We start from the raw sequence: 21,515 nt of genomic DNA, 5'->3' as shown, positions 1-21,515 counted from the left end.
CCACCGTGCCGCGACATTTGCAATCATCTCACAAAAGTATTTCCTGTCCAATCAATCAGGGTAGGGTGATAAGGTCATTTCCAATAAATTTGGAGTCCATCATTCAACAGTGAGAATTATTTCTCACAACTGGGAAATTTAAGACAGCTTCCAATTTCCCCCAGGAGTCGACGAGACTTCTTCGCTTTGCAAAGTTGCTTCCTGACAAACTTCAAGGTCTTTGGACAGAAAAGCCTAAAGTGGGTTTGGTCATAATTAATACATAGATAGATTAGATTAGATTAGATTAGATTAGTGCCCTGTGTTTGGCTGGCGACAAGTCCAGGGTGTACCCTGCCTCTTTCGCAAGTCATCTGAGAAAGACCCCTGGTCACCCAGGACCCTAATGAGGATAAGAGCTATAGAAAATGGATGGTTGGAAAGAAGAGACTGATGGACAGACAGACAAAAAGATATACTTTATGAATTCAGTGAGGGATTCATAAAGTACTGCAAATAAACACGTATATTTTCACAGCCACTGCACAACGTTTAGGCACAGGATTATTTGTAGCTACTTATTTTGCAGCCACAGAACTGAACCTGATTGAAATGCAAGGAGTTGTGATTAAACAATGCCTGTAAATGTCTGATTAGAAATTAATTGAAGCAACAATGTAAAAAAAGACAATTACTCTATAACAAAGGGAGAGTGATAACGTCAAGAACAACTTAAATGAAATAGGTTCCATTTTCTTTTCAACGTGACTGGGGCACTTTTGTGTTGAGTTAATGTGGTACATCTGTGTTTGCTTGGTTCTCTTCAAGTACTCAATCTTCCTCCCACATTGCACAAACATGTATGTACAGTATGGTTCACTGTATACTTTAAATTACCTTTAGGTGTGAATGTGAGTCTGAATGGTTGGTTATGTACCCTGTGATTGACAGGTGATCTTGGTAGACTAGGCTCCTGCCCCCTATGATCCTAGATTAGAGAAATGTTACAGATGGAAGCTATACAGACCCAGATGTTGTAATTCATCTAAAGGCTATCACATTACTCCATTGCCACTTTAATGAATTAATTTTTTTCCATCTTCTATTTGAAAAAAAAAATAAAAAAAATAAATAAATCAATGCTATTCTCCCTACTAGGCCATTCCCATAGAAACATACTTTAAAATTTGAACACTGTACAAATCCAACAGAATAGTATGCATAAGCAAGAACATTGTGTGGAGGTTGTCACAAATCATCAGTATGGGCTGTATGAATATACGGTATGACTGAGAAACAGCAGTAGCAATTAAAATGTTCTGCATGAGTGCCTTTAGACTGTATAGAATGCACTAAATAGAGACTTGAATGGCTGATGACGTCATACTGCAGACTGTCAAAGACCACGTCAGAGAAACATTCATTCTATGTTTGTGAATCCACCTCTAAGTGAATTCAATAAACATGCAAGTTGTGGTTAATTATGTGTGAGGCTAAGTTTGTCAAGTGGCTTCAGATTTAGATATTTTACATCATGATTTCATCCATCCATCCATTTTCTGAGCCGCATCTCCTCCATAGGCTCGCGGCCGTGCTGGAGCCTATCCCAGCTATCATCGGACAGGAGGCGGGGTACACCCTGAACTGGTTGCCAGCCAATCGCAGGGCACAAACAAACAAACAATCATCCGCACTCAAAGTCACACCGACGGGCAATTTAGAGTCTCCAACTCATGCATGTTTTTGGGATATAGGAAGAAACTGGAGTGCCTGGAGAAAACCCACACAAGCACAGGGAGAACATGTGAACTCCACACAGGAGTTATTATTGGCCTGATCAGTTTCGGCCGATAATTATTAGCATTTTATGCTGATAGGCTGATCGGCATTAATGTCATAATTCGCCGATCTGATCAATGACGTCATTGATCGGCTCTGCAAATAACATTTACTCCGTGTCACCATCATGTACGGTATATTTGAATCCAAAACCTAGTTTATTTTTAGCCTTGTCACATTTCTTTTGACATAGTACTGTAAATATCTGATCGCCAATAAAGTTATTTAAAAGAAAAAACATCAGCGGTTTGGGACAGACAACACGTAATGTCCGGATCAGACTACAAGACAAATTTGGTCTTTCATCATTGCACTGGCTGGCTACTGCAATAAAATCTTGTATTCCGATACCACCCCGTCCCATTTTTTTACAATCATTGGGCTTTATCTTGTCATCTCAAACGCGACCGGATACACTCATTACCACGGCCAGAACAAAGACAACAAAGATATATTTATTGTAAATATAATTTTTTTTAGCAATTAAGTAAATGAACAAGTAATTTAAATAGACACATTGCTCCATCTTGTGATCGGATTGGTGATCGGTTATTGTTTTTTTAAACTCCCTGATCGTTGACCAGCCCCAAAAATCCTGATCGTGTAAAGCCTACTTGAAACTGTCATGTATAATGTGATTAGCGGCCATGCCCCACAGGTAGGATGTAACATAGAGGTGAACGAGAAATTCTGGAAGGAGCTAGACAAAGTAGTTCTGAGCATCTCAGACAGAGAGAGAGTCATGATTAGTCCAGATTGTAATGGACATGTTGGTGAAGGAAACAGGGGTGATGAAGAAGTAATGGGTAAGTACGGCATCCAGGAAAGGAACTTGGAGGGACAGAAGGTGGTATACATTGCAAAAAGGATGGAAATAGCTGTAGTGAACACTTTTTCCCCGGAAGAGGCAGGGACATAGGGTGACCTACAAGAGCAGAAGTAGAAGCACGCAGGTGGATTATATTTTGCGCAGACGATGTAATCTGAAGGAGGTTACTGACTGTAAGGTAGTGGTAGGAGAAAGTGTGGCTAGACAGCATAGGATGGTGGTGTGCAAGATGACTCTGGTGGTGGGGAGGAAGATTAAGAAGACACAGGCAGAGCAGAGAACCATGTGGTGGAAGCTGAGAAAGGAAGAGTGTTGTACGGCTTTTCGGGAAGAAGTGAGAAAGGCTCTCATTGGACAGGAGGAGCTTCCAGAAGACTGGACCACTACAACCAAGGTGATCAGAGAGACAGGCAGGAGAGTAGTTGGTGTATCTTCCGGCAGGAAAGGACAGTACACTTGGTGGTGGAACCTCACATTAAAGGAAATCATACAAGGAAAGAGGTTAGGGAAGAAGTGGGACCAAGGAGAGGAGAAAGGAATACATGGAGATCCGACGTAGGCCAAAGGTTGAGGTGGTAAAGACCAAACAAGTGGCATATGATGACATGTATGCCAGGTTGGACACTAAAGAAAGCTGAAAAGAAAGCTGAAAGAGAAAGCTGTACACAGGTTGGACAGACAGAGGGATAGAGATGGGAAGGATGTGCAGCAGGTTAGGGTGATCAAGGATAGAGATGGAAATGTGTTGACTGGTGCCCGTAGTGTGCTGGATAGTTGGAAAAAATACTTTGGGGAGTTGATGAATGAAGAAAATGAGAGAGAAGGAAGAGTAGAAGAGGCAAGTGTGGTGGACCAGGAAGTGGCAATGATTAGTAAGGGGGAAGTTAGAAAGGCATTAAAGAGGATGAAAAATGGCAAGTCAGTTGGTCCTGATGACATTCCTGTGGAGGTATGGAAGCATCTAGGAGAGGTGGCTGTAGAGTTTTTGACCAGCTTGTTCAATAGAATTCTAGCGCGTGAGAAGATGCCTGAGGAATGGAGGAAAAGTGTGCTGCTGCCCATTTTTAAGAACAAGGGTGATGTGCAGAGCTGTGGGAACTATAGAGGAATGAAGTTGATGAGCCACACAATGAAGTTATCGGAAAGAGTAGTGGAGGCTAGACTCAGGACAGAAGTGAGTATTTGCGAGCAACAGTATGGTTTCATGCCTAGAAAGAGTACCACAGATGCATTATTTGGCTTGATGATGTTGATGGACAAGTACAGAGAAGGTCAGAAGGAACTACATTCTGTCTTTGTAGATCTAGAGAAAGCCTATGACAGAGTACCCAGAGAGGAACTGTGGTACTGCATGCGGAGGTCTGGAGTGGCAGAGAAGTATGAGAAGAAGACAAGAATGAGAGGGGCGGAGGGGGAAGAGTGAGGCTACGGGGAGAAGAGATAGCAATGGTGGAGGACTTCAAATACTTCGGGTCAACAGTCCAGAGCAATGTCGAGTGTGGTAAGCAAGTGAAGAAACGAGTCCAAGCAGGTTGGAACGGGTGGAGGAAGATGTCAGGTTTGTTATGTGACAGAAGAGTCTCTGCTAGTTGGATGAAGGGCAAAGTTTATTAGACAGTGGTGAGGCCAGCCATGATGTACGGAATAGAGACAGTGGCACTGAAGAGACAACATGAAGCAGAGCTGCAGGTGGTGGAAATGAAGATGTTGAGGTTCTCTCTAGGAGTGACCAGGTTGGATAAAATTAGAAATGAGCTCATCAGAGGGACAGCCAAGGTTCGATGTTTTGGAAACAAAGTTAGAGAGAGCAGACTTCGATGGTTTGGACACGTCCAGAGGAAAGATGGTGAGTATATCTGGAGAAGGATGATGAGGATGGAGTTGCCAGGCAAGAGAGCTCGAGGAAGACCCAAGAGAAGGTTGATGGATGTCGTGAGGGAAGACATGAGGGCAGTTGGTGTTAGAGATGAGGATGCTAGAGATAGGCTGACATGGAAAAGGATGACGCGCTGTGGCGACCCCGAACAGGACAAGCCGAAAGGAAAAGAAGAAGTAAAATTTGGAATGATTGTCACTCAATGTGTCTTTGCTATGATGCCATATTATAAGTATGGACATTTTGCATCTTTTCTTAGCAATAGGTTCATTTGTGGTTGAAGAGAGGTCCTGTGTTGAAAAATTCACGTGATAGCCCATGTTTTTCAGTGTAGCGTTGCGTTTACATTGGGGCAGCAGTGATTTCCGCAGGTGTTGGTCAGATGCACTCCACATTCTTTGGATTTTAGGTTACAGTTTGTTTTACTGCCGCTTTACATCGCACGTTTAAAAAAGATATTGTACCGTGTTAGTGAATCGGAGGAGGAGGCGTTTCCCAGTATACTTTTCTGTAGTTACATTTATTACGTTTGCCTGTGTTATCTTAACTGTCTTATTTTGTACAGTTATGGTGTAATATTTAAAAGTGGTGTTATTTCTAGTCGTGTACAGTTAAATTATAGTTACTTTTGGTGGTGGGGAATCTGCCACCTTGAGTTCAATTGTTAGTGCTATTAATGACACTTTGGTCTCTTGAAACATTATGGAAACAAATATACACTATGTTTGAGTTGAAGCAATAATCTCCACTTAAGGCTTCATTAAACTCCAGCACTGCGCTCCGGTGCCAGCTTCAAAATAAAAGCCTAAAATGGCATTGATGTCCAATATAGTAACGTATGAAGCTTCCATTTTGAAGTTGGCTCTTTGAAGATTGTGACTGTGCACAACCGACCAATGGTCAAGCAGAACAACGGAGACGTACTATCCTTGACAATTCAATATATTGACGCCTGGAATTTTCAAATGAAAACTCTGTGCTTGCAGCCTAATGTTTTTGCCGTTTTTGGATTAAATGTATTTGCTTCTATTAAGTTGCAATTCATGACTGCACTTTGCAACAGCACATTTATTCAGTTAGTCTTTGCTAAAATAAATGTTTTTGTATCGATGCCGGTAATCTCCATATTGCATTTTCACAGGTCAGGTCAGTTGACCTATACATTCTCCTATTAAAAGCATACATACTGTACATGATCCCAAGCACCATCCATCCATCCATCCATTTTCTGAGCCGCTTCTCCTCACTAGGGTCGCGGGCATGCTGGAGCCTATCCCAGCTGTCATCGGGCAGGAGGCGGGGTACACCCTGAACTGGTTGCCAGCCAATCGCAGGGCACATCGAAACAAACAACCATTCGCACTCACAGTCATGCCTACGGGCAATTTAGAGTCTCCAATTAATGCATGTTTTTGGGATGTGGGAGGAAACCGGAGTGCCCGGAGAAAACCCACGCAGGCACGGGGAGAACATGCAAACTCCACACAGGCGGGGACGGGGATTGAACCCCGCACCTCAGAACTGTGAGGCTGACACTCTAACCAGTCGGCCACCGTGCCGCCATCCCAAGCACCATGAAACAGAAAACAGTGGAATTCAGTGTGAATGCAGTACATGCATTGTGTGAAACTCACTCAAGGAAGCGCGTTATATACTGGCGACTGCATCGGGACCACCTGGGAAGTAAGGTGCCATAGAGCAGCTGCGGAGACATGATGAAAGGTTTTTTCCCAATGGGTTCACAGTCGTTACCATTGCCATCATGCTGAATCCCAAAACTGTAGAGAAGGACAACATCAAACATCGTAGCAATTATCTGGAAAGTACAGATATACACAAGTTCTGCTCCATCGCCAACATTCAATAGTGATGTAGTCACTACGGTCATGGTAATTAAAAGGAGGAGGGGACTTTTATTCCAGGGTGGTATACTGCATTAGTTTAATTGTAAATGCAACATCTCTCCATCGTGCTCCACTAAATTATAATGCCATTTTATTGTTCAGTCTTTTCAAAAACATGCTGTTAAAACTACATTTGAGATAGGCGCTATCAACGACACAGTGTTTCCCCTGATTGGATTCCAGTTACATTAGTGTGATTGTAATTAAAAACAGAGGGTGACTGGAAATTGGTTCATAAAGAAAAAAAAATGCAATCCAATTTCTAGCACAGATTTATTTAAGACTACATTTACAGTATACAGTAATTCTGAAATTCTTATATTTTTGTATAGCTTTACCACTTATGTTTAAGATCATCAAATAAATGTAAATATCGGACAAATATAACTCAAGTGAACTTAAAATATTGTTTTTAAAATGGTGATTTCATTTATTAAGGGAAAAAAAAACATATTCAAATTTACCGTGCCCTGTGTGAAAAAGTAATGGCCCCATAAACCTAATAACTGGTTGGACCATCCTCAGCAGCAACAACTAAAATAAAGCGTTTTCTATAATTGGCCTGTGTGGAATTTGCATGTTCTTCCCGTGCCTGCGTGGGTTTTCTCCGGGTACACTGGTTTCCTCCCACACCCCCAAAAACATGCGTGGTAGGTGGATTCCATCCATTCATCCATTTTCTGAGCCGCTTCTCCTCACTAGGGTCGCGGGCGTGCTGGAGCCTATCCCAGCTGTCATCGGCTGTGCCAGCCCATCGCAGGGCACATAGAAACAAACAACCATTCGCACTCACAGTCATGCCTACGGGCAATTTAGAGTCTCCAATTAATGTGGTAGGTGGATTGATGACTCTAAATTGCCCGTAGGCGTGAATATGAGTGCGAATGGTTGTTTGTTTTATATGTGCCCTGCGATTGGTTGGCGACCAATTCAGGGTGTACCCCTCCTCTCGCCCGACGACAGCTGGGATAAGCTCCAGCACGCCCGCTGGATGGATGGATGGATTTAATTTTCTATTTTAGAGACTCACTGAAGTCAGTGTGGTGGTTCAGACTCAGAAGTCTGATATGTATCGTGGTTCATGTACCGTTAATCATTGATGTACTGTCGTGTTGTTTTGGTTGTGCACAGGGCTCAAATACATTTTAAAAGGTTGTTCTTTAATGTAGCTATAATTATCCATCCATCCATATTCTTCCCGATCGACGAGACCAGAATACTGTACATTTCCGGGTTTGCGAGCCATGCCGCCGCATCGCCTCGGCTGAAGCCATATAAATAGTACGTGAAGCATCAAATGTTGTTTAACATCAATGCTAAACTATACTCATAATGTATAATCTGCCTGTCGATGAAAAAGCATAGCTTGTGACCAGAATGTATGCAAGGTACGCTAAAAAATGAATGGAGCTGGCAGCTTCCTTGCTAATATCCACACGTTCCCTTTCATTCTCGCCAGCATCCTCTCTCTTTATGAACCTGCTTCTTCCTTACTCTTAATCTATCTTTTTATGGTTTAAGAAATGTGATCAAGTACAAGCTATTGTATACACAGCATCAAACGCCTCTACATGCTCGATGTTCAGGGTGTCCGTATATCCACTTGCTATTTGGGATGGACATCACGTTCCATCTGTGTAGCCTAGCCAGCATCCTCTCTCTTTATGAACGTGCTTCTTCCTTACTCTTAATCTATCTTTTTATGGTTTAAGAAATGTGATCAAGTACAAGCTATTGTATACACAGCATCAAACGCCTCTACATGCTCGATGTTCAGGGTGTCCGTATATCCACTTGCTATTTGGGATGGACATCACGTTCCATCTGTGTAGCCTACCCTTGCCGCGATGCAGGAGCCAAGGAGTCTTGCCGAGAAAGGCCGTGGGATTTCCAAGAATGTCTGTGAAATGGGCCCCTCCCTTTCCGGGTGTCCGTAATTGTAATTTGGTTCGTCTTTTTGTTAAAGTGTTTCGTGTTTTGTTTTTGTGTTTTTTGAAAGTGTTTCACAATCGGTTATATTGTTTTGCACTTCCAGGCCACCGTAATAAAGACATGGTCACTGAAAGTACACTACTCAAATGCTCTCATTTACACTACTCAAATGCTCTCATTTACACTACTCAAATGCTCTCATTTACACTAGTCAAATGATCTCATTGCCACGACTCAAATGCTCTCATTTACACTACTCAAATGCTCTCATTAATACTACTTAAATGCTCTCATTTACACTACTCAAATGCTCTCTTTTACACTACTCAAATGCTCTCACACTCACGCATCTTGCTCTCATCAACACTACTCAAATGCATTCACGCAAGCACGTCAATCACATTCTCGCACTCATCACTGGCATTCACGAGTTCATGTCAATCAAGCTCACGTGAATAGTGTAAATCTTTTATTAGGTAGTTCAATTCAAAAAATGAAATTATAGAGATCAACTGCACACACTCAGAGTGAAGTATTTCATATTTAAAATATGTATTATTTTGATGATTGTAGCACATAGGAAATAAAAAATTCCTCATATTGAGAAACTAAAATATAACGTCAAACGAAATAGTCAATTAATACAAGAAATAAAGTGATTTTTAATATAGAAATTAGGCTGGAATTTGCCCTCTGAAAAGTACTTCAGTGTTTAATCACTCTATGAGTACTGAAGAAAAACTTTTCAACTATATTCTAATTTATTGAGATGTACCTAGATTAAAAAAAGTCATTAAATATATGACTCTGACTGTGTGTCGTCTGGAGTGCATATCTATGACACGAGTTTCACTACGACAATTAAATTCCTTCATTCCCTTTGGACACCTCATTAGGTACACAGACGCAGGGGAGCTTAAATGCGACTATCCAGCCATCCTGCCTGCAACGAACCGTATACGTTTCAGATTGTAACGCAGCGGTGTTGAAACTCTGCCTTGAGTCCAGCAGTAAACACACGTCCACTACGCTTTAGCCCGAAAGGCACATTTATTCGGCAGCATCCGCGACCAAATAATGGCGTCTCGCTCTTGATAGACGAGCCAGCCTAGCCCTACGTCATAAACGACACGGCTTCTGATTGGCCGACCATTACGTCATATCCTACAGCACTTACACATTAAAAGCAGCCATTTTTAATCAATGAGGAAAACCGTTATTGTAACACAATAATCAACAAGTATTGACATGAACTCGTGAATGCCAGTGATGTGTGCGAGAATGTGATTGACGTGCTCGCGTGAATGCATTTGAGTGTTGTTGATGAGAGCAAGACGAGTGTGTATGAGAGCATTTGAGTAGTGTTAATAGAGCAAGACTCGTGCGTCCGAGAGCATTTGAGTAGTGTAAATGAGAGCATTTGACTAGTATAAATGAGAGCATTTGAGTAGTGTAAATGAGAGCATTTGAGTAGTGGTAATGAGAGTATTTGACTAGTGTAAATGAGAGCATTTGTGTAGTGTAAATGAGAGCATTTGATTAGTGTAAATGAGAGAATTTGAGTAGTGTAAATGAGAGCATTTGAGTTGTCAATGAGAGCATTTGAGTAGTGTTAATGAGAGTAAGACCCGTGCATATGAGAGTGTTTGAGTAGTCCTTATGAGAGCCTTTCAGTAGTTTGTGTGTGTGTGAAAGCATTTGAATAGTAAGTGTGAGAGCTAATCCTGAATAATGTCCCTAGTGGCCCCTCATAAGGCAGAGCTATCTTACAAGCCCAACATGGAACTCATGCTATCTGCTTCTCATGTGAAACACTACCTGTACAGTTACATGTTTTGTTGTATGTTTGGAAGGCTGAGAAGCTGTTTGACCACACAACTCTGGACGTGTCCAAATCATCGAAGTCTACTCTCTCTAACTTTGTCTCCAAAACATCGAACCTTGGCTGTCCCTCCGATGAGCTCATTTCTAATTTTATCCAATCTGGTCACCCCGAGAGCAAACCTCAACATCTTCATTTCCGCCACCTCCAACTCTGCTTCCTGTTGTCTCTTCAGTGCCATTGTCTCTAATCCGTACATCATGGCTGGCCTCACCACTGTTTTATAAACTTTGCCCTTCATCCGAGCAGAGACTCTTCTGTCACATAACACCCGTTCCAACCTGCTTGGACACGTTTCTTCACTTACTGACCACACTCACCATTGCTCTGGACGGTTGACCCCAAGTATTTAAAGTCCTCCACCCTTGCTATCTCTTCTCCCTGTAGCCTCAGTCTTCCACCACCACCCCTCTCATTCATGCACATATATTCTGTCTTACTTCGGCTAATCTTCATTCCTCTGCTTTCCAGTGCATGCCTCCATCTTTCTAACTGCTCCTCCACCTTCTCCCTGCTTTCACTGCAGATCACAATGTCATCTGCAAACATCATGGTCCACGGGGATTCGAGTCTAACCTCATCTGTCAGCCTATCCATCACCACTGCAAACATGAAGGGGCTCAGGCCTGATCCCTGATGCAGTCCACCGCCACCTTAAATTCATCTGTCACACCTACAGCACACCTCACCACTGTTCTGCTGCCCTGTATTGTCATGTCCTGTATTATTCTAACATACTTCTCTGCCACTCCAGACTTCCACATGCAGTACCACAGTTCCTCTCTGGGTACTCTGTCATAGGCTTTCTCTAGATCTACAAAGACACAATGTAATTCCTTCTGACCTTCTCTGTACTTTTCCGTCTACATTCTCAAGGCAAATAAGGCATCTGTGGTATTCTTTCTCCGCATGAAACCATGCTGTTGCTCGCAAATACTCACTTCTGTCCTGAGTCTAGCCTCCACTACTCTTTCCCATAACTTCATTGTGTGGCTCATCAAATTTATTCCTCTATAGTTCCCACAGTTCTGCACATCACCCTTGTTCTTAAAAATGGGCACCAGCACAATTTTCCTCCATTCCTCAGGAATCTTCTCATGCGCTAGTTTTGACCAGTTTGTTCAATACAAACTGGTCAAAAACTCCACAGCCACCTCTGCTAGATGCTTCCATACCTCCACAGGAATGTCATAGAAACCAACTGCCTCTCCATTTTTCATCCTCTTTAATGCCTTTCTAACTTCCCCCTTACTAATCATTGCCACTTCCTGGCTCCACCACACTTGCCTCTTCTACTCTCCCTTCTCTGTCATTTTCCTCATTCATCAACTTCTCGCAGTATTCTTTTGATCTATCTAGCACACTACTGGCACCAGTCAACATATTTCCATCTCTATCCTTAATCACCCTAACCTGCTGCACATCTAGCCAAGCTGTATAGATCCTTTTCTCCTTCTTTAGTGTCCAACCTGGCATACATGTCATCATATGTCTCTTGTTTGGCCTTTGCCACCTCTACCTATGTCGCATCTCAATTTATTCCTTTCGCCTCTCCTCGGTCCTCTCAGTGTCCCACTTCTTCTTAGCTAACCTTTTTCCTTGTATGATTTCCTGTACTGTGAGGTTCCACCACCAAGTCTCCTTCTCTCCTTTCCTGCCAAACGATACACCAAGTACTCTCCTGCCTGCCTCTGATCACCTAGGCTGCAATGGTCCAGTCTTCTGGAAGCTCCTCCTGTCCACCAAGAGCCTGTCTCACCTCTTCCCGAAAAGCTGCACAATACTCGTACTGTCTCAGCTTCCACCACATGGTTCTCTGCTCTGCCTTTGTCTTCCTGATCTTCCTCCCCACCACCAGAGTCATCTTACACACCACCGTCCCATGCTGTCTAGCCACACTCTCCCCTACCACTACCTTACAGTCGGTAACCTCCTTCAATGCAGCCCTATGGGGGGCACAAGTCAGTGCAAACTGTAGGCCGGTCCCAAGCCCGGATAAATGCAGAGGGTTGCGTCAGGAAGGGCATCCGGCTTAAAACCTTGCCAAACAAATATGAGCGTTCATCCAAAGAATTCCATACCGGATCGGTCGTGGCCCGGGTTAACAACGTCCGCCACCGGCGCCGTCAACCTGCAGGGCGCTGTTGGAAATTCAGCTACTGTGGGTCGAAGTCGAAGTCAAAGAAGAAGACGAAGAAGAGGTGGAAAGCGGGTTCTTCGGCAGAAAGAGAAGAGGAAAACACAGAGCCTAGAACTGAATGTGGGGACTTTGAATGTTGGGACTATGACAGGAAAATCTCGGGAGTTGGTTGACATGATGATTAGGAGAAAGGTTGATATATTGTGTGTCCAGGAGACCAGGTGGAAAGGTAGTAAGGCTAGAAATTTAGGGGCAGGGTTTAAATTATTTTACCATGGTGTAGATGGGAAGAGAAATGGAGTCGGGGTTATTTTAAAAGAAGAGTTGGCTAAGAATGTCTTGGAGGTGAAAAGAGTATCAGATCGAGTGATGAGGCTGAAATTTGAAATTGAGGGTGTTATGTGTAATGTGATTAGTGGCTATGCCCCACAAGTAGGATGTGACCTAGAGGTGAAAGAGAAATTCTGGAAGGAGCTAGATGATGTAGTTCTGAGCATCCCAGACAGAGAGAGAGTCGTAATTGGTGCAGATTGTAATGGACATGTTGGTGAAGGAAATAAGGGTGATGAAGAAGTGATGGGTAAGTACGGTATCCAGGAAAGGAACTTGGAGGGACAGATGGTGGTAGACTTTGCAACAAGGATGCAAATGGCTGTAGTGAACACTTTTTTCCAGAAGAGGCACGAACATAGGGTGACCTACAAGAGCGGAGGTAGAAGCACACAGGTGGATTACATCTTGTGCAGACGATGTAATCTGAAGGAGGTTACCAACTGTAAGGTAGTGGTAGGGGAGAGTGTGGCTAGACAGCATAGGATGGTGGTGTGTAAGATGACTCTGGTGGTGGGGAGGAAAATTAGGAAGACAAAGGCAGAGAAGAGAACCATGTGGTGGAAGCTGAGACAGGACGAGTGTTGTGCAGCTTTTCGGGAAGAGGTGATACAGGCTCTCGGTGGACGGGAAGAGCTTCCAGAAGACTGGACCACTGCAGCCAAGGTGATCAGAGAAGCAGGCAGGAGAGTACTTGGTGTATCTTCTGGCAGGAAAGGAGAGAAGGAGACTTGGTGGTGGAACCTCACAGTACAGGAAATCATACAAGGAAAACGGTTAGCTAAGAAGAAGTGGGACACTGAGAGGACCGAGGAGAGGCGAAAGGAATACATTGAGATGCGACACAGGGCAAAGGTAGAGGTGGCAAAGGCAAAACAAGAGGCATATGATGACATGTATGGCAGGTTGGACACTAAAGAAGGAGAAAAGGATCTATACAGGCTGGCCAGACAGAGGGATAGAGATGGGAAGGATGTGCAGCAGGTTAGGGTGATTAAGGATAGAGATGGAAATATGTTGACTGGTGCCAGCAGTGTGCTAGGTAGATGGAAAGAATACTTCGAGGAGTTGATGAATGAGGAAAATGATAGAGAAGGGAGAGTAGAAGAGGCAAGTGTGGTGGACCAGGAAGTGGCAATGATTAGTAAGGGGGAAGTTAGAAAGGCATTAAAGATAATGAAAAATGGAAAGGCAGTTGGTCCTGATGACATTCCTGTGGAGGTATGGAAGCATCTAGGAGAGGTGGCTGTGGAGTTTTTGACCAGCTTGTTCAATAGAATTCTAGTGCGTGAGAAGATGCCTGAGGAATGGAGGAAAAGTGTACTGGTGCCCATTTTTAAGAACAAAGGTGATGTGCAGAGCTGTGGCAACTATAGAGGAATAAAGTTGATGAGCCACACAATGAAGTTATGGGAAAGAGTAGTGGAGGCTAGACTCAGGACAGAAGTGAGTATTTGCGAGCAACAGTATGGTTTCATGCCTAGAAAGAGTACCACAGGTGCATTATTTGCCTTGAGGATGTTGATGGAAAAGTACAGAGAAGGTCAGAAGGAGCTACATTGTGTCTTTGTAGATCTAGAGAAAGCCTATGACAGAGTACCCAGAGAGGAACTGTGGTACTGCATGCGGAAGTCTGGAGTGGCAGAGAAGTATGTTAGAATAATACAGGACATGTACGAGGGCAGCAGAGCAGCGGCAGCCGTGGCCCAATGGTTAAGATCATCGCCTGCCACCGTGGGGGACCTAGGTTCAAAACCCCGACGGGACCATCCGCCAACATCCTCCGGACTCACGGCTGTGGTGTCCTTGAGCAAGACACCGATACCCCGAAATGCTCCCCGGGCGCTTCAGCTGCCCCCTGCTCCAGTGTGTTCTACTAACATGTGTATGTGTATGTGTATGTGTTCACTGTGATGGGTTAAATGCAGAGAACAAATTTCGTGTGCGTGCATGCATGCATGTTTATGACAATAAAAGATGATTCTTCTTCTTCTTCTTCTCGGTGAGGTGTGCTGTCGGTGTGACAGAAAAATTTAAGGTGGACGTGGGACTGCATCAGGGATCAGCCCTGAGCCCCTTCCTTTTTGCAGTGGTGATGGATAGGCTGACAGATGAGGTTAGACTGGAATCCCCGTGGACCATGATGTTTGCAGATGACATTGTGATCTGCAGTGAAAGCAGGGAGCAGCTGGAGGAACAGTTAGAAAGATGGAGGCATGCACTGAAAAGAAGAGGAATGAAGATTAGCTGAAGTAAGACAATATATGTGCATGAATGAGAGGGGTGGGGGGGATGAGTGAGGCTACAAGGAGAAGAGATGGCAAAGGTAGAGGACTTTAAATACTTGGGGTCAACCGTCCAGAGCAATGGTGAGTGTGGTCAGGAAGTGAAGAAACAGGTCCAAGCAGGTTGGAACGGGTGGAGGAAGGTGTCAGGTGTGTTATGTGACAGAAGAGTCTCTGCTAGGATGAAGGGCAAAGTTTATAAAACAGTGGTGAGGCCAGCCATGATGTATGGATTAGAGACAGTGGCACTGAAGAGAAAACAGGAAGCAGAGCTGGAGGTGGCGGAAATGAAGATGTTGAGGTTCGCTCTCGGAGTGACCAGGTTGGATAAAATTAGAAATGAGCTCATCAGAGGGACAGCCAAGGTTTGATGGTTTGGAGATAAAGTTAGAGAGAGCAGACTTCAATGGTTTGGACACGTCCAGAGGAGAGAGAGTGAGTATATTGGTAGAAGGATGATGAGGATGGAGCTGCCAGGCAAGAGAGCTCGAGGAAGACCAAAGAGAAGGTTGATGGATGTCGTGAGGGAAGACATGATGGCAGTTGGTGTTCGAGAGGAGGATGCAGGAGATAGGCTCTCATGGAAAAGGATGACGCGCTGTGGCGACCCCTAACGGGACAAGCCGAAAGGAAAAGAAGAAGAAGACAGTCGGTAACCTCCTTCAGATTACATCGTCTGCACAAGATGTAATCCACCTGCGTGCTTCTACCTCCGCTCTTGTAGATCACCCTATGTTCCTGCCTCTTCTGGAAAAAAGTGTTCACTACAGCCATTTCCATCCTTTTTGCAAAGTCAACCACCATCTGTCCCTCCAAGTTCCTTTCCTGGATGCCGTACTTAACCATCACTTCTTCATCACCCCTATTTCCTTCACCAACATGTCCATTACAATCTGCACCAATCACAACTCTCACAATTTAGGACCGGCCTATTTTTTGCACTGGCTATAGGGCTGCATTTTAAATTGTGACCGCCCACTTTTTCTTCTTTTTTTCCTTTCGGCTTGTCCCCATTAGGGGTCAGCACAGCGTGTCATTCTTTTCCATGTATATTCAGCCCACTTCTAACTTGAGAAACCACCTTGCGGTAAGTTGCAGATGTTTCCATTGTCGTTTTAGCAGAGGATATGGCAACATGGTTGACTTGGTATTCATTGGTTGATGTTTCGGCTCGGGGTTGGATGTACCATTGTCGAAGTGGGTGTTTGGGGCTGCTTCATCGCGTCGCGTGGTTTGTGTGTGCGGGTTTTGGCTTGGCTTCCTGTTTTGGGCTTTTGGCCTCTTGTTTTGGGCAGTGCGTGCCGGGGCTCGGCATTTTGGCGCGAGGGGGGGCTTCGCATGGCGCCGGTGATTTATTTATTTTTTTAAATGGATGGGGCCAGGGGCTGTGGAGAGCTGGTTCCGTTCCCGACTTTCACCAGTGAGGTGCAGGGTTGGTGTTTGAGGTGCTGTGGGACGGCGTTTGTGTGGGCTTTGTCCCGGTTCATTGTGGTGTGGAGCTGCTGCAGTGGGATTTTGGCTCGGTGTTGGTTTTTTTTTCTTTTTTTCTTCTTCTTTCTGTTATTGGCGCTTGCGTTGGTTTGGACTGGAGTGGATATTTTAATTGATACTATTTCTTAAAGGAAAATTTGTTTTGACATACAAACAAACTAATGAACTAATCTTGGTAATTAAATTAATTTGAACCAGCCAGTTTTTTAAGCCTAAAGCTTTTGCATTTTTTTCTCATTTAAATCATTACATGGTTGTTGTCCAGCAAAAAGCATGTATCTAAAAAATTTGAGTTTTTCTTTTCATTTAAAAAAACAACAAAAAATACTTTTCTTTTTTTTGTCCAAGTAAAACATGGAGATGCACATTTTCCATTCAACAGCGACCCTATTCAACTACAGTACAGTGATTCATGATGATTGTATACTGTAGTTATTTGTTGTCTAATTTTTGATAATCAGTTTTTCTAAGATGATTCTTTATGTATCATAGATGTTACGTCCAACACAAGGCTATAGATGAGTAATCCCAATTTCCAAACAAAGTTAGGATTCATTATTTAATAATGATCTTAATACATTATTTCCATTTGTATTATTACATACATATTATTTTATTCTTACATACATTATTTCTCATCCTTCTGTTACAACATCAATATGTGTTTAGCCAAGTGTGCAACTGTCATTTGGAGAGCTGGGTTAGTCCTTGACAGCACACATATATTTATAAATAAACCTTTAATGTACTTGTGTAAAAGACAATGTATAAAATGTGTGAGGTGGAAACTTACTTGTGCCCCAGCTCATGCGCAACAGTGAAGGCCAATGGGAAGCCAGTGTCTTCACTAATACTGCAGCTGCGATGTGATTGACACATCCCTACCACATGGGACAAACCCAGCGTTTCACAAGGCATATTGATAGATGCACATATGTCCTTCCTGTGGAAACAGAGGATGCAATCTCAGCTAGATGTCCAAAAGTACAGAAACAAAGTGGAAATGGAAAAGCTACATGAAAAAAAAAAAATGCTATTAATACACTACTAAATGTTCAAAATAGCTGCCACGATTAGTCACAACGGCACGGTGGGCGACTGGTTCGAGCGTCAGCCTCACAGTTCTGAGAACCCGGGTTCAATCCCCGGCCCCGCCTGTGTGGAGTTTGTATGTTCTCCCTGTGCCTGCATGGGTTTTCTCCGGGCACTCCGGTTTCCTCCCACATCCCAAAAATGTGCATTAATTGGAGACTCTAAATTGCCCGTAGGTGTGACTGTGAGTGCAAATGGTTGTTTATTTGTATGTGCCCTGTGATTGGCTGGCAACTAGTTCAGGGTGTACCCTGCCTTCTGCCCGATGACAGCTGGGATAGGCTTCAGCACGCCCGTGACCCGAATGAGGAGAAGCGGCTAAGAAAATGGATGGATGGATTAGTCACAACAACGTTGACGATCAAAATTGTTGACAATTTATTTGTCAAATGCGTTTTTTTTTCATTTTGCAGCTTTGTTTTTCTTTCAAAAGTGCTTGAATCCTCTCAGTGCTCGCCGCGTTGCCTGCTCTCTGCCTGCGGCATGACGCACATACGCAGTAGTGGCCTTCCGGGTATGTCTGCTAGAAACAGCGCTCGGAAGTTTAAGCTTTCAAGGCTAAATACTGAAGGGAAATGTGTGAGAAACCTGCGAGACAGAACGTGTCTTTCTTGTCACCACAACAGTGATACATGAGCATCTCGAAAAGTACGTTGTGGCTGATTCAATTTCTGACGATGCGGGACCATCATTTTGCTAAGCTGATTGACTTGGCTGGTTAGCTCAAATATTTGCGTCAGCAGCTGTGAGCTAACTGCTTAATACTGTAAACGTTAAAAGTTCAAGGCTATACCAAACCACCCAACCCAATCGAGCAGGAGGTCAAAATTGTTTTCACCGCGGGCCGGATTGTTGACATAGTTGCTCTCAGGGGACCGAATGAGGGTGAAACCCCATAAATGTGTGATGACTGGAGGCATATTGGTATGTCAAAAATCACGGTTCAGTAAGTATCTTGGTTATAAGTTGACAATAAGTCCATTCATTTTCGACACCTCTTATCCTGGTTAGGGTCGCTGGGCGCTGGAGCCTATCCCAGCGGACCACACCCTGAACTGGTCGCCAGTCAGTCGCAGGGCACATATAGACACAGATAACCAGTCGCAATCACATTCACACCATCACTGAGTGATGTCCGCACCAAAGTCAGGTGAGTTTACCACTACACCATCATCCATCCATCCATCCATTTTCTGATCCGCTTCTCCTCACGAGGGTCGCGGGCATGCTGGAGCCTATCCCAGCTGTCATCGGGCAGGAGGCGGGGTACACCCTGAACTGGTTGCCAGCCAATCGCAGGGCACATACAAACAAACAACCATTCACACTCACATTCATGCCAAGGGGCAATTTAGAGTCTTCAAATAATGCATGTTTTTGGGATGTGGGAGGAAACCGGAGTGCCCGGAGAAAACCCACGCAGGCAGGGGGAGAACATGCAAACTCCACACAGGCGGGGCCGGGGATTGAACCCGGGTCCTCAGAACTGTGAGGCTGACGCTCTAACCAGTCGGCCACCGTGCCACCTACTACTACACCATCAGTCAGTTGATAATAAGTGTGCATGGAAAAAGAGTAACATGAATAGTTTATCTTCTTTTTAGCAAAAGGGCGACAGACAAGTGCAACAGTAACAATTTGAACAGTATGAATTATTTTACTCTGAACGCACTAACGAGGGCATTTTTTTATTGCTTTAGCTCTATCTAAAGAGCCCAGGGTAAGCTGCTTAAATGCCACTTGAAGTTGCGTTAGTAAATGAGTAAACAACTGACATTCAACCAAAAACGTATCGCTAGGTATGACATCTACTAGCAGAAGCTGAGCTGCACTGTTTGTTTACAGACTAGGTGTGCAGCTTGAGCCACTTACACTTCTTTTTCCCTTACCTAATATATTCTGTGTGAAAACCATAATAATTGCTCCATAATTGTACATAGATTACTCTGCATTTCATCATCAGTTTATGGATGGGGACAAATGTTTAATTTTTAGACCATCATTATCCCAATGACTTACAGAAACACATCAGAGAAATTGTGATTCTTCTAATTTTTCACTTTATTAAAAAATTCTGAAGCTAATGGGGAGAACGTAGGAATAAAGTGGGAGAATCGCTAAGGGAGAATACAAAAATTAAGAGGACACATGGACTAATGAAAATTTTTCATCTAGCAAAGGAGATAAAGAAGTAGAGCATGGAGGTATTTTGTGGCCAGGAGAGTAGACCCTGCCTGTGTGGAGTTTGCATGTTCTCCCCGTGCCTGCGTGGGTCTTCTCCGGGGACTCCAGTTTCCTCCCACATCCCAAAAACATGCATGCCAGGTTAACTGAAGACTCTAAATTGCCCGTAGGTGTGAATGTGAGTGCAAATGGTTGTTTGTTTATGTGTGCCCTGCGATTGGCTGGCGACCAGTTCAGGGTGTACCCCGTCTCCTGCCTGAAGATAGCTGAGATAGGCTCCAGCACGCCCGCGACCCTAGTGAGGGTAAGCGGTACAGAAAATGAATGGATGGATGGAGAGTAATGACTCATTTTTCACAAGGATAGCTGAAAGGAATGCTTCAAACGGACATGCGAGCCACAACATAAATTTTTAACAGACTGACTGTCATCACACTCTTTCATCCACCAGGTACAACAGCCTTGTCTACACACCCCTTAAACGCTGTGCAACTTTCCACTTTCATCTCTGCTTTTCAAGGACTTCCTGTCGCATTAAAAATGGCTTCTCGTCATTTCACCTTCATATCTAGCAAAACTTATTTACCTGGTAAGAAGAACAGCTACATCGTGGTGCAGGGGATGATCATCTAGCTTCATGTTGAGTCGTTTCTGCCACTTGCAAAAGCTACTCAAACTGTTGTCGGCATGGTGAGTAATCTTTAAGTCTTCCTGTGTATGAAATGTCACAACGGAACACATGGTAGGAAAGATTAACCAGAAAAAAATGACATAGCTCAATGCAAAGAGAAAAGCACATATTGTATTTGATGGACAAGACACAACAATTGTGTCGGTTTCATCCATATTATACCATCACTGCTTAAATCCCCCTACAGAACATCCAAACAGGCTTTAATAACAGTTATCAAGATGTTCCTTCATGGCCACCAAACAGCATTTTACAGACACCAATACAAGCAGCAAAAATAACACTTCTCTGGTAATTGTTCAAAACTGTCAACACAAAAAGCACAAATGTGTCAGTTGAGATATGGGGTGGACTTAATTCATCCATCCATTTTCTGAGCCGCTTCTCCTCATTAGGGTCGGTCGGCCACCGTGCCGCCGTGGACTAAATTAAAATAATTAATTCAATTGTCAATAATAGTCAATAATTCAATAACAGTCGATCCCAGCTTACTGCCATGCTAAACCAGCTTACTGCCATGCTAAACTTTAGATCTCTCTCGATCTAAAAAAACAAAATGTAGAATGTTGTAAAATAGCCACTACAATGCATTTTGAACGTTTTTTGAATGTTAAGCCCCTTGTCAGTGCAAATAAATATCAGATGGTTCAGTCCTAATTGATGGCCTACAAAAAAGTCTCATTGCCAATGGGTGAGTCAAAACACAACCCATGATGGGTAAGAGCAGAGAGCTGTCTCAAGACCATCGCAAAGTAATTGTTGCCAAACATAACGAAGGCATTGGTTACAGGCGCATATCTATGCTTCTGAATGTTCCAGTGAGCGCAGTTGGGGCCATACATATACATAATACATAAGCGGAAAGCCAATTATACCACCATAAATTTGCCTCGATCAGGTGCTCCTCACAAGATTTCTGACAAAGGAGTGCAAAGTTTAATTAGAAGAGTTGTCCAAGAGCCAAGGACCACTGTGGAGAGCTTCAAAAAGACCTGGAATTAGCTTGTCACAAGGAAAAAAGGGAGTAATGTACAGCGCCGCCATGGCCTGTATGCACGTTC

At 43.6% G+C, this 21,515-nt stretch overlaps 1 protein-coding gene across 1 annotated transcript in view; it reads right to left on the bottom strand.

Annotated features, from left to right (window-relative positions):
• Positions 1-21,515, bottom strand: part of LOC133471241 (A disintegrin and metalloproteinase with thrombospondin motifs 7) — a 112,080-nt gene that overhangs the window by 55,988 nt on the left and 34,577 nt on the right. Inside the window, exons 6-8 of the mRNA XM_061760617.1 lie at positions 20,350-20,474; positions 17,281-17,430; positions 6,158-6,301 (exon numbers count right to left, since the gene is read on the bottom strand). Of these exons, the coding sequence (XP_061616601.1) occupies positions 6,158-6,301; positions 17,281-17,430; positions 20,350-20,474 (419 nt within the window). The remainder of the gene's footprint in view (positions 1-6,157; positions 6,302-17,280; positions 17,431-20,349; positions 20,475-21,515) is intronic.

This window comes from Phyllopteryx taeniolatus, chromosome 2, assembly GCF_024500385.1.
Source record: "Phyllopteryx taeniolatus isolate TA_2022b chromosome 2, UOR_Ptae_1.2, whole genome shotgun sequence".
NCBI lineage: Eukaryota > Metazoa > Chordata > Actinopteri > Syngnathiformes > Syngnathidae > Phyllopteryx > Phyllopteryx taeniolatus.
Note: the sequence above shows the minus strand (reverse complement) of the source record. Positions and strands in the feature narration are given on the sequence as shown.